The following is a 13,718-nucleotide window of genomic DNA, read 5'->3' as shown; positions in this document are numbered from 1 at the left end:
GGCTGATGTGTGGAAGCAGCATCCATCTCCACGGTGTCCCCCGTGCTGTCCCTTCTCACAGCTTGAGACTACGGTTGGACGGCAGCCCAGTGATGACCACACCATTCATCCTAATGTACCGTTCCAACTCCACAACTCTGTTCTCCAGATAAGCAAGTCCTCATCTAGGTCCAGGATGTTCTTCTGGTGCATCCTCAAACCTGAAATTTCTGTTGCGAGGAAATCCAGCGACTTTTTAATGTCATCACCCTCTTCAGCTGGCCCATGAACTACAGTATATGGACCATAATTTTACTGATTTCTCCCTTAAACCACCCAAGATTCTCCAGTTGGTGTTGTTGAAGTGGAAATTAATTATGAATTTTTAGAAGATTTGACGAGTGAGGAGATGATAGAAAAGAACCCAGTACAGAACCTTGGGGAACGCCAGAATTAAACAGAGGTCGGCGGGCCGGGGGTGTGTTGCTACATCTGCAAGTCTGTTCAGGAAGACAGATTTGTTGTAATTTCTTCTTCAGATGTCCAGGTTTTTAGAGAACCTAATTTTTGGTCATAGTATAAAGTTCATAGCCAACATGTTTGAGAGATCGTAGGGATTGCTACTGAGACGAGCGACAACCTTTAATTTGTGATTAAATTCCCTGTTTGTGGGTTAAATGTCAGAGAGACACTTAATAGAAGATCAACCCATGACTTCTGCTGGGCTCTCTGACCCTGCAGCAACTATTGAATGAAAGATGACGCTGAAGCTGCTTTAGAGACTAAATCTGGTCGGTTTTATCTCCTCTTGTTTGCCTTGAACGCTGCTGCTTTTCATTACTGATTAAAACTCTTAACAACCAACGTTAGTTTCTTTAACCACCGTTAGAAATGCTGAGGTTTCCTCGCCTCTGGCTGTAATACACAGCTGACTGACAGCTTGCATTCAGTCATAGAAAACAGCTGCAAAGTTTGATGCTAAATGACTTCTTCTAAACTATAGGGTTTTTTGAAGGTGGAAACAAATCATTTCTGTTGTTTTTTTTTACAAACTTGGAAATTTACAAAAGTATCTACATAAAAAATTGATGAAACAATAAGCAGTGTTGTTAAATTTACAGACTGGTTGAGTCTGGTGAGAAGACCTGACAGCCTGGTTTTCTGATGTTTTTATTTCTGTCACATTTTTGTTTTATGAAAATTTATGTAGACAGTTCTTGTTTAGCTCTGATCAAAAGGCCAAACGTCTTGTTTCAGGGTCAGAACCGGTCCCTGGACCGCTGATTGCGCACCACTGGCCAAAGGTTCTCCTTATAAAGTTCAAACTGGATCCTCTCTCAGAGCTGCCATCACAGCAGCTCCTGATGTTCTGACATCAAAAGTAGGCCTGATGATTTATTCATGTTCTCTGAGCAGAGGCAGATGGTCCGACTAACAGCGTGATGTCATCGGTCATTAATACGTTCCTGTAATCACACACATCCCACCTCCAGGGATCAATACCACAGCGAGCCGTCAGGACTGCAGGTCTTCTTCTCAGAGATGGAGAAAAAAGGAGAATTTAGTGATGATGAAAGGAGGGATGAAGAAGAGGACAGGAAGGAGGGATAGGGTAAAATAGAGAAGATGCTGTTCTTAGGGAACAGCTGTGGGTTTGGGAAAAGCTTCAGGAACTGAAGGTGCTTTCAGAACATGGGGACATTGGTGAGAAGGTGCTGATAGTTTCTGACTTGGAACCTTCTGGAAACTTTAGATGTTAAGACAAGCTGGAGATATTTGTGTGTAAAAGTGAAGCAGATGTTAGCGATGCTTTAATAATAGTCGAGGTTCTGGACCGATGAAAACTTTTAATCAGTTTATGAGAATTGTTCCCTTAACAAACAGAACACCGGAGCAAAGTTCTGAAATGTCTGGACAGGGTTCTGGGAACCTGTGGGAACCATGGTTTGGATCGTGGGTCTGTTGTAGAAGCTGCTGTGTTTTCTTTGTGGAAAATGTGGCTGATGTGTGGTGAGATTTTCTTGGAACCGGACTTCGTTTGGAACTGATAAATGTTTAGAACCAGGATGGTCTGTTTGTGGTTTCAGGGCTGCTTTTAGAGTTCTTGTTGAGCTCAGGGACCCGGTTCCTTTAATGCATTCAGCCGCTGAGGGTCCTCACAAAGACGCTGCGGTGCCGAGTGGAGTGATGGCGGTCATAAAGTACCGGAAGGAGCTCGGTAAGTACAGATGAACTGGAGACCTGATTAAACATTAAAGTGATGATGGGGAGCTGGATCTGGTCCAAATGTTTTCCCTGAAGCTCAGGGACCGGGAGGAGCCCAGCAGGGGCCCAGTGGGGGCTGTAAACTGTCTGTTGGCCTCAGTCAGCCTCACTTCAGAAATGTTGATAAATAGCTCAGCTGTTTCTGTGCCTCAGATTATAATTACTGTTAAACTGCACAGAACTCTCTGCTGGTTCCGACCCAGATGTTCTGTAAATGTCTTCATTCTGAAAGTCTGGAGTTATTTGGGATCAAAACATCTCCAACAAAAACTTCTCATTATATTTTCAGTTTTCCCATTTGATTCAGAATCTGAAAGTTTATTCAAAACAACAAATTTGGATCAGAACACAGAAGTGGGCTGGTGTTCAGACTGCCAGAGTAAGTCGGATCCACACACAAACCAGAAAGGCAGGTCCAGATCCTAATCCACATCTTCAGTTTGGTGTAAAATAGTAATGACTTTTAGCTTCGATGAAACGTGTGATCAATTCAACCAGAACCAGAACCGGAACCGGTGCTTAAACTGAAGTTAAGTTCTATGAATTGGTCCCAGTGTTCCCAGCAGACTGAACCCATAACAGCCAGAGGGCTTAATCAGATAGAGTTGCTGATTGGTTCATCAGCTCCTCTCAGTGGAAACTTTTTGACTGTTTTGTGCTGCAGAGAAATGATGAAATATTGATTTTATTCCCTGAAAATAATTCATTCCTCCAGTTTTCTTCCTGTCAGATAAAACAGTGAAACCAGCAAAGGAGAGAAACTGTTTTATAAACTGCACACGTTTGGTGCAGTCAAAGGGATTCTGGAAAGGGAGGATTGTTGCTGGAAGTGTGGAAAGAAGAAACTGTAGTCAGAACTTTTAATCAAACTAAAACCATTTAAATAAAAGGAAACAGTGAAAATATGCGTTCATATTTATTCCAAATGATTTAACATCATAACAGTCTGAAATATTCTGGAATGTGGAAAACCTGTTGGGAACTTGTTGGAGCTCTTCAGAGTACCAAACATTCTTCAGAACCGTTGACATGTTCGGTTCTCTTCAGGACGTTTGGGCCTCGCCGCTCCTTCAGCAGCTGTAGAGAAAAGCTGAACTTGAACAGAAGATCTGGAATAAATCAGCAGTTTCTTTCAGAAACAGCTTCATCTACTCCACACAAGATGAAGATGATGATGAGGAGGAGCTGTATGAAAGGCCTGAATGAGGAGGGAGCGTTTGTTTTGGATTCCTGCAGCTGACTGAGCTGCTGATGATTATTAAAAAGCTTTTTAAAGGTGGATTATTAGCGGCGCACATGCTGCGTCTGTCCGCCCGCATGAATACTAATGAGGCCGCTGCGCCACTTAATCACGTTAGCGGAACAATATTAGTGCGCCATTTGGGCTCATTCCCACCACCTCCTCCCCTGCTCCCCTTTCACCTCCTGTCCATCTCCTCTGCGCGGCCTCCTCCTCCTCCGTCCTCCTCTTGTGCTCTTGTCTTTACGCGTGCCAGTCACCTGCCGCTCCCTCCGCCTCCTGACTTCCCGTCGTCTTTTCGGCACTAAAGTGGTTCCTTATTGGACACTGGGACACACTCACGGAGAGCTTTTTGTTGGAAAAGCTCATTAAAGCGTGTCCTTCTCCGGCTCAGACGCGCCTCTCCATTAAGGAGCCGCCGTGCATGGAGGGCTGCAGCGCAGCTCTCCTCCGAGCAAAGAAAGGACAATCCGGCCTTCTTTGAGTCAAACCAATTGAAAAAACATTTGCAAATCTGCCTTTATTCCCGGATTTTCTCCCCTTTATTTCCCTCCCAATCTCTCGGGACAAAAGCGCACAGCCTGGTCTGGTTTGGCCCGGATCCGTTACGCAAGGCGCTCCGGAGAGGGCAGCGGGAGCCGGGTGGTACGGCCGAGGGAAGTGACCTGAAAGCCGGCTGAACAATCCGGAGCTTCTGGAGATGTTGGAGGAAGATTTCTGATGTTTCTGTTTGTTTCATTTGAAATTAAATACATGAAGAAAAATAAAATGTGATGTTCATTAAAAGAATACATTCAGTTCAAATCAAACCAAATCAACAGGTTCCTAAATCTATTCCACTTTAAAACCTTTAGACTCCCGGCCCGTTCAGGCTCGGTTCTGCTGGATTTTATTTCACTTTTCTTTTTAAATTTGAAAAATCAATTTATGTTAATCATCAAAAGTTGCTTGGTTTTATTGTTTTAGGATAAAAAGATAAATTAAATGGATTTATTTTGACGTTTCAACTGAATAAAAGGCGGTAATAATACCGTGTGTGTGTGTGTGTGTGTGTGTGTGTGTGTGTGTGTGTGTGTGGTGTGTGTGTGTGTGTGTGTGTGTGTGTGTGTGTGTGTTTGGGAGGGGGTAATAAATGTTTAAAAGCTCATAAATACAGATCAGAGTGAAATAGGGAACAATAATCGTGTTGGGAGCCGACAGGAGGAGGAGGAGGAGGATGAAGACGGCAGCTGTCTCTCTGTAATCCGAACCTTAATCTGGTTTTCTGCTCCGTCACTCAGACTGGATTCCAGCGCTTCTGGGTTTGACGTGTCCTCAGATAGAAATGGTGTAAACCTGCAGATTTTCTGAGGGTCTCTGAGAACATCTTCAGTCAGACCTCCACCTGCTGCAGCTTCATGGAGGACCACTTTCTGCTGGCTCTTAAACTTTATCTGGCAGCCCAGAGCATGACGAAACCTCCACCATGTTTAATAGTTGGATGTAATGCTTCCCTCGCTGACGATCTCAACTAAAGGTTGAACCTGTGACCCACACACACCACTTCTTCAGCTCTAATTGAGTGTGAGACAGAAGCCAATAACAGATCTTCTCCTCCTCCTCCTCCTCCTCTTCCTCCTTCTTCTTCCCCAGAGATGCTGGAGCTCCAGTATAAAGACCCCCCCTCTCTCTCTCTCTCTCTCTCAGCTCGGTTTTGCTGCAGCTTCTCTGAACTTCTGTCAACAACCAACACGCCGGTTTGAACTTAAAGCTTCTGGATTTTTCCCTTCATCAGTTTCTCCAGACAGAACCTCAGGCGCTCCTTCGCTTCCAGTTTCGTCTCCGCAGAGTTTTCAGCCACTTGCTTCTCCTCTGGACCTCCACCGGACCTCCGTGCTCCTCCTCGGCCATGGGCTCCGTGCTGCCCGCCGGCTCTTCTCTGGCCCTGAAGCCGGCCTTCAAGCCGCAGCAGCCGCAGCAGCTGCTCTCCCTGGCGGACATCATCACGTCGGACATCCTTCACAGCTTCCTGTACGGCCGCTGGAGGCACGTGCTGGGCGAGCAGCAGCCTCACGTGCACCAGCATCACCTGCAGCACGAGGAGCGAACCGGACCGAGCGCGAGCCTCAAGACCGCCTTCACGGCCGAGGTGCTCGCGCAGTCCTTCTCTGGAGGTGAGTGGTCGGTTCCGGTCCGTTAGTGGTCCTGTTGCCCTGGAAGCAGCTTTAACCCGCAGAACCGAACCTGAAATCCACACAGGTCGGGTTCAGCCAACGTTTCACACGGAGTTGGTTTGATTTTAGCTCAGCTTGAAGAAAACAACGGAAACGAACTGAATAAAACCCATTTCCAACTAAGAAACTTTAGATTAGGTTTAGATTTTAGCTGAAAATGTTCCGCAGGTTCGGTTTATTACATCATTTATTTTATTTTAGAACAATTTATATGGAATTAAAGAATGAAGCAAAAATAAATTCCTGTTTTCAAATAATTGTATTTAATTTTTAACATTCTTTACAGTTTCAACCGGATCAGATGTTCGGGAATGACCCAAACTGATTCGGTTTAAACGGCTTGGATCCAAAGCTTCCACCGTCAGTAAATGCAGAATCATGGTTCTGGTCCATTTATTCACAAGCTTTGGATCAGTTATGAGTTCCTGAAACATTTTCAAACACGTAAATGATATTTTAGGGTTCCAGCTCATCTCCATGCGGCCGGGTTCTCTCGGTCCAATAAATGATTTCCTTTACATTTTAACTTGATTTTTTCGTTTATTTCGTTTTGTTTTTTGATTAATTTCGTTAGAAATATTTCCAGAGAAGCTGTTCAAGCTTTGATTTTGTGTCTTGATCATTTCATGTAATTTTGACAGAAATATTTCTGCTTCTGTTTCTCTGCGCAGGAATTGAAACGGCGGTTCGGGCCCAACCCTCCGCTTCACGGTTCTCTTTTTGTACTGAGTTTTTCTTTTCTGCTTTTAGCTTCAGATAATCTTCCAACATGTTTTAAATCTCTTTTTCAGCTTTATGTCTCTGCGCGTTTCACGGTTCCGACTGAGCCGTGAAACGCGCAGAGACACCGAGGAGGCCGAACTTTTATTTAGGTTCTTTTCTTTTTATTCATATTTTCTCCCATGACTTTTATTTGGTGCCGGACATTGGGACTTTCTCTGTCTTCACCGGGGATGTCCCTGGTTCCTGTCTGGGCTCGGTGAGCAGCAGGAGGTTCGGCTGAAACAGAGAAAAGTCCATTCAACCCTGCTTTCAGTATCATGTGTAAATGACCAGAACAGGGCTTATGTGTGTGTTCTGGTTCTGTTTGTGTCCAGAAGTGCAGAAGCTGTCCAGTCTGGTTCTACCCAGTGAGGTGATCATCGCCCAGAGCTCGGTACCAGGTAATCACACAACTCTTATTTGTCTTCTTCTGAAACTAAATGGGAAAATATTTCATGCTGTAGATTTTTGGACCTGGTGGCTTTTATTCATGCAGACGCTCTGGAGATGTTCTGGTAGATGTTCTGCAGAATCTTTGACCAGCTGAATGATTGAGCCTCTCTGTGCTGCAGGAGAAGGTCTCGGGATTTTCTCTAAAACTTGGATCAAGGCAGGAACCGAGATGGGCCCGTTCACCGGACGCCTGGTTGCTCCTGAGCACGTCGACCTGTACAAGAACAACAACCTGATGTGGGAGGTGAAGCTCATGTCCTCTTCTGCCGTCAGAGGGTTGGATGAATTCCGTCCAGCACCTCCTGTAGAACCAGAGCTCAGCAGCCCTTCCTAAGAACCTGCTGCAGCGTTGAACAGAACCAGTGGGTTTCACTGTAAATCGAGCACATCCCAGCAGTTCTGGAACATTTATTGGTCCTGGTTTGGTTTCTACACGAATAAAACGACGTTAGTTTGTTCATCAGAACATCAACAGGAACCCAGTAGATATTAAACATTCATATTTCTATAATAAAGCTGTAGAATAGAGCAGTAGCATGAATCCGAATGATCAGCATTTATTCAACAAGAAGGCTCTAAATGTTCGGTCCTGTTAGGTTTTCAGAACTGCTGATTTGGGTTCTGATTGGTCAGGATCTTTCTCCTCTGCGGGAATTCAACAGTCAACTAAAGCTGCTGTTGGTCGCAGTTAGCGCCTGATTTTATGGTTGCTTCATAAGTTAGGAGGAGAAAACCCAAATATATTTCTGAGCAGAACAGACCGAACCAGCCGATCCATATTACTAGAACTTCACTGGCAACTAAAACAGCAGAACAACCTTTCTGCTCAACACCAGAACCCGAACTTCTGATACAATTCAACATTTTTATTTGACAATAAAATCCCCTGTTAGTCCTGTTCCCAGGTTCTGTCAAATAACCGTTTCTTCGACCCAGTTTCCACAGCATCATCAGTCTGAATAAATGGAGCTCTGCAGGTTCTGAACGTCCCTTTGCGTCCGTCAGGTGTTCAACGAGGACGGGACGGTCCGGTACTTCATCGATGCAAGTCAGGAGGACCAGAGGAGCTGGATGACGTACATCAAGTGTGCGCGAAATGAGCAGGAGCAGAACCTGGAGGTGGTCCAGATCGGCAGCAGCATCTTCTACAAGGCGGTGGAGGTCAGTCAACGCGTCAGAGTCATAATATATAATTAACATCTATCCAAAATGAATTATGATTCTTTTCAAAAATGATTTCAGATGTTAATCAGAAACAAAATGATCTGGAGGTTTCTCCACCTCAAGGAGCCAAAATCAATTATTAAAGAAATAATAATTAGAAAAACTTTTAGTTTTAAATCAAATGTTTGTTTTTAATGACATTTAAAAATGTTATTGTCACCTTTTTTCGTTTTATTTTCCTGCATCTGCACGTTTAAATATTCATCTTGCTTCAAATATAAAAGATGAACTTTTTTCAGATTTCTATGAAGATAAAATAACGTTTTCTTTTAATTTAGCTTAAATGTTTAGTTTAATATCTTGATGACTTTTCAGCCTTTATTCAGTGTTTTTATTTTTTATTTTATTCAAATTAATCAATAAAACGACATCATGACTGATGATGTAATATAATGAATGTTAATAATTAACTGATGAGCAACCTGGGAAAAACTAAAGTTAAATGGATGTAATAATAATAATAATAATAATAATAATAATAATAATAATAATAATAATAATAATAATAATAATAATAATAATAATAATAATAATAATAATAATAATGAAGTTCCTGCCAGGGAAATTACAGAAAGACTTCATATTATTGCTGTAAAAGTAATAAATGCTGCAGGTTATTTTCATCAGTATGAAGCTGCAATTTTATAAAAGCATAATTTAAACAAATCGAGACTGTAGTAATTTTTCTTTTTTAATTTGTTTTAAGGAAATAAAAACAGGCTTTTTTCTTTTAGATGATGATTACAATTAAAAAAGAAAAAACGATTCAATTTCATAAATTGAACTAACAATAAAATAAACTTTGAAACAGTCTGAAGAATAGATTTGTGGTAAATTATTTTTCATAATTAGATTTTAACGTTCGGACAGAATTTTGCTAAATTAGAAATGATGCTTGTTAAGAGCTAAGGCGAAATCTCTGCTAAACTGAAAGAAAATATTAAAAAACAGGAAAACATTTTACGGTTAAATGGTTCAAACTAAATGTAAATGTGTGAAATAAGGAGAAGATTCAGGAGGAAAAGTCCTGATTGTTCCTGAATCGGGAAGAATTTTCCTGTTTGGATCAGATGAGGACAGGTGTGTGTGTTTTAATGATCACCTGTAACCGGAACCAACCTGGTGTGTGGCGCCATCTGCTGGCATCAAATAACAGAGCAAAAAATACAGAAAATCAGTCAGTCATTTTCTACCGTTTATTCCATAGTGGGTCGTGGGGGAGCTGGTGTGTATCTCCAGCAGTCTATGGGTGAGAGGCTGGGTTCACCCTGGACGGGTCACCGGTTCCTCTCAGGGCAACACACAAACAACCATGCACACACACACACACTCATTCACACACCTCAGGGCCATTTAGAGACCAATTAACCTAACAGGCATGTCTTTGGACTGTGGGAGGAAGCCGGAGAACCTGGTGAGAACCCACGCATGCACAGGGAGAACATGCAAACTCCATGCAGAAAGACCAAATCCAAAGATTCTGTTGGAAAGTAGCTCAACGAAGAGAATTATGATATTAAATGTTTCTGCTTCATAAAATAGAATAGAATAAAATGAAGTCCTCTTTAACTGGCTGGATGGAGCTCCACATGAAATTCGCTGCGGTTTCTGTTCATAGACAATCCCTCCAGACCAGGAGCTGCTGGTCTGGTATGGAAACTCCCACAACACCTTCCTGGGAATTCCTGGAATCCCAGGAGCTGATGAGGAGCAGCCAAAGAAGACCAAAGCTGGTAATTTCACTGATTTTTGTCCAAAGATGAGAATTAAAAATGAGCCAGGTTTGATGATGAGGTGGAAGACGTTGTGCAGTAAAACACTAAGACAGGATGAACTAAGTTCTAAAATCAGCTCAGTAACAGAACCGGAACCAGAACCCTTCTAACTTTAGAATGTGATTTAGATGTTCTTCCTGTCTGATCATCGCTGATGCTCCTCTGTCCTGCTTACAGATGACTTTCACACCTGCGAAGGCTCCTCCTCCTCCTCCTCCTCTTCCTCCTCCTCCTCTTCCAGTCTAGGCCGCATGCGCTGCGTCATCTGTCACCGCGGCTTCAACTCCCGCAGCAACTTGCGTTCGCACATGCGCATTCACACGCTGGACAAGCCGTTCGTCTGCCGCTTCTGCAACCGCCGCTTCAGCCAGTCGTCCACGCTGAGGAACCACGTGCGGCTGCACACCGGGGAACGCCCCTACAAGTGCCACGTCTGCCAATCAGCGTACTCGCAGCTGGCCGGGCTGCGCGCGCACCAGAAGAGCGCCAGGCACCGGCCCACCGCGGAGGCCGCCGCCCATGTGGGCGGCGTGGTGGTCGTGGGAGGAGTGCACTCGCCTCCAGCGTCTCACCCTCCACAGCTGACCGCGGTGCCTCACCCCGCCTCGCTGGTTCATCATATTCCCACCATGGTTCTGTGATCCGACACAAGTCCTACCCAATAGAGACACAGTCTATGTGGTCTGCTGACCAATCACAGACAAGAGCAGCAGCCGCAAATGACGTAAGATTTCTGCACAAACAATTGACGAACCTGTGTCCATCAGCCTGATTCTGTTAAACGATAAAAACTAAATGTTGAAGATTATTTCTGGACCATAAACTAACAGGATAAATGCAGTCATGCTGGATCTCATTTGGATCCACAGAGATTTTTGACCTGGAATCTCAGAACCATGACGCAGATGAATCAGGTTGATCGGAAACGGGTTCTATGCTGCTTTCAGTGTTTTCCTCTGCAGGATGAGGAGGTTCTGGATCATCTAGCTGCACGATGATGAACGTTCTCCTGTTGATGTTGTGTTTCTCTGCATGCTTCTGGTTCCTGTTAAAGGTTGTGATGTGTGCTGTATAAAGACAAGGCCTGCAGTCCGAACCCGGAGGCCTCTTCTACCAGTCAGTCTAAATGGAACATCTGCAGAAGGTTTCTGCTGGATGAAAAGGGGCTGAGGGTTCAGGTGTAGCTCATAATATTACCAGTAATAAGGGTTCTGGTTGGTCTCCAGGTTTGGGTGGAACAGACTGCTTCTCCTGTTAAAACCTATAACGTGTTTTGACATGATGTTCCTCCAGAGTTTGGTGCAAAGTTCCTGGATGCTGATGAGCTTCTAGACGTCAAAGAACAAACCTTGAGTTTGAAGATGAAATGTTCTGAAGTTTACTGTCACTTTATTTGATTATATGTATGAAACACATCTGGATATAAAATATGTCACAACTACTATAAACCTATAAAGTATTAATAAAGTATTTCTCCTGTACTCTTCTCTGTATTTCTTCTTAGCTGTTCAAAGGTTCCTCTGACAGGAACCAGAACAGAACCTCTAATAGAAACTGTCCCACACCCAGGAGCCAGATTATAAAACTAAATAAACCCAGAAACATGCAGACCATCTACATCACCTTCTAGCTGCCAGCAGCAGAAAACGTTCTCTCCATCGCTTTGATGAGAAGATCCTGTGAGCTCTGTGGATGTGGAACATCACCTCACCCTTGTAGTTAGGTTCTCCACCACAACCAGTGAGGAGGAGCTGTCTGGTTGTGGTGGTGAAGCTGCAGAGGTAACCCTCAGGCTCCATGAAAATGACCATGAGGAGCATGCAGTGGAGGTCCAGTCCAACAAATGTTCACCTCACCTGTTCCAGTTTCCAGGAATATTTGGGACACTCAGAAGGAGCCATGTTTAAATGGTCCATTGAACCGTGGTCAGAAGGTGGTTGGTGTCTGCAGCAACAACCAAAGGACCAGGTGATCACCAGCAGAGGCTCTGCTTGAATTGTGCAGGAACGCGTAACACAGAGTGAGAACATTGTTAACCATCACTGATGGTGAGCTCATCACTTTGGCAGATGAAGTCATGGACGTTTAAAAGACCTTCAGCAGCAGGAAGCAACGTGTCTTTATTCTGTATGAAGGTTTAGGACCCTGGGTTTCTGTAGGACTCCTCAGGTCATGGATGAAAAGGAGATGACCCTGGATTCGCCTTCCTTCTCTGGGTCTCTGAGAGTTTTTGCCTCAGTTTATGATAATGAGGTTCTGACTGGTTGTGGAACATCTGGGTTTAGGAGGAACAACATCTCCTCAGGTGACCATCATCATAATACCCCAACACTACCTGCTTCGTGCGGAGATGTGGTCCATTCTCCTTCTGTCTCTTTTAGGCAGCAGCAACAGATCCTTCTCACACGTGGAAGAAAAATTTGGTTCAATAATTCAACATCTATGTTGAGCCTTTATGAATATCCTGACTGAAAGATTTCAGCATAAATTATGTTAATAAATACCAGGCTTTCCGCTTCACAGAACAACATATTAATGTTACATAAAGTTACTTACTATCATAACCTAACTGGTTAAATGTCCCTCGGTCCGATTGGTTCTGCCTCAAAACCCTGGTCAACAGAAAACAAGCAAGATGTGTTTCTTCTTTATGCCCACATAATTATTATTATAATAACCTCACAGTCTGACACATTTTTAATTTCAGTCCTCTTTTTATCTGTAAATGAATCAATAAATCTGCAGCATCACTTTATTTAGAAAACACCACAGCCTCGTTGTTCCTCAGGTCCGATGTTCTTAACTCTTCTGGTTCCTCTCATGATGTTCTCCACTTTAGGCACAAAAAAAATATGTATAATAAAAAATTCAAATACACCCTAAAATAACCAGCTGGGCCAAATGTGTTACAGTTGGACTAAAACACAGGAGGCTTAATCAAAGTAATATTAAAATAATTTTAAAGTCAAATAGTGTCTCCATCACTGCAACAGACTGCTGCCATCTGCTGGACACCCCGGTGTATTACACAGTCAGGATTTATGAGCTTATTAGCAAACTATTATATTATAATTACTTCAAACACTACTACAACTGTGGCAACTAGAGGTTGTGGGATACATCCCAGCTTCCTCCTGTCACCTGTCTTTTTACCCCTGGGCAAGGCACCTACCTCCATGTTTCCAACCGATCGGTGTGTAAATGTGTGTTTATGAATGTGGCGTCTGTTTACGTCATCATCATATCAGATCCGGATGGGTGTTCATGTTTTTCAGCCAGTGTTGCTGGACCTGCTGCATTTTATTGCTTCAAATTCAACACAAGCGATCGTGTGTGTGTGTGTGTGTGTGTGTGTGTTTGTGTGTGTGTGTGTGTGTGTGTGTGTGTGTGTGTGTGTGTGTATGTGTGTGTGTGTGTGTGTGTAGAGAATAGTATTAGCAAAGTCTCTGATCTTTTCTAGGTTGCCCTCAGCAGCAACAAAATGAAGTGTTGCGAAGTTTGTGGACTGAAGACTGAGAAAAACGCAACATACAGGTCCTTCTCAAAATATTAGCATATTGTGATAAAGTTAATTATTTTCCATAATGTCATGATGAAAATTTAACATTCATATATTTTAGATTCTTTGCACACTAACTGAAATATTTCAGGTCTTTTATTGTCTTAATACGGATGATTTTGGCATACAGCTCATGAAAACCCAAAATTCCTATCTCACAAAATTAGCATGTCATTAAAAGGGTCTCTAAACGAGCTATGAACCTAATCATCTGAATCAACGAGTTAACTCTAAACACCTGCAAAAGA

General features: G+C 43.2%; 1 protein-coding gene across 1 annotated transcript; it reads left to right on the top strand.

Moving 5' to 3' along the window:
- Window positions 1-4,665: 4,665 nt before the first annotated feature.
- Window positions 4,666-11,392, top strand: prdm12b (PR domain containing 12b). Its single transcript, XM_047381953.1, has 7 exons — window positions 4,666-5,000; window positions 5,117-5,637; window positions 6,795-6,860; window positions 7,032-7,156; window positions 7,918-8,073; window positions 9,755-9,869; window positions 10,089-11,392. Exons 2-7 carry the CDS (start codon window positions 5,373-5,375, stop codon window positions 10,550-10,552), a joined length of 1,191 nt encoding a protein of 396 aa, XP_047237909.1. The 5' UTR covers window positions 4,666-5,000; window positions 5,117-5,372; the 3' UTR covers window positions 10,553-11,392.
- Window positions 11,393-13,718: the final 2,326 nt, after the last annotated feature.

The sequence above is a fragment of the Girardinichthys multiradiatus genome, chromosome 12, assembly GCF_021462225.1.
Source record: "Girardinichthys multiradiatus isolate DD_20200921_A chromosome 12, DD_fGirMul_XY1, whole genome shotgun sequence".
Classification (NCBI taxonomy): Eukaryota; Metazoa; Chordata; class Actinopteri; order Cyprinodontiformes; family Goodeidae; genus Girardinichthys; species Girardinichthys multiradiatus.
This window is presented reverse-complemented; position numbering and strand designations above follow the sequence as displayed.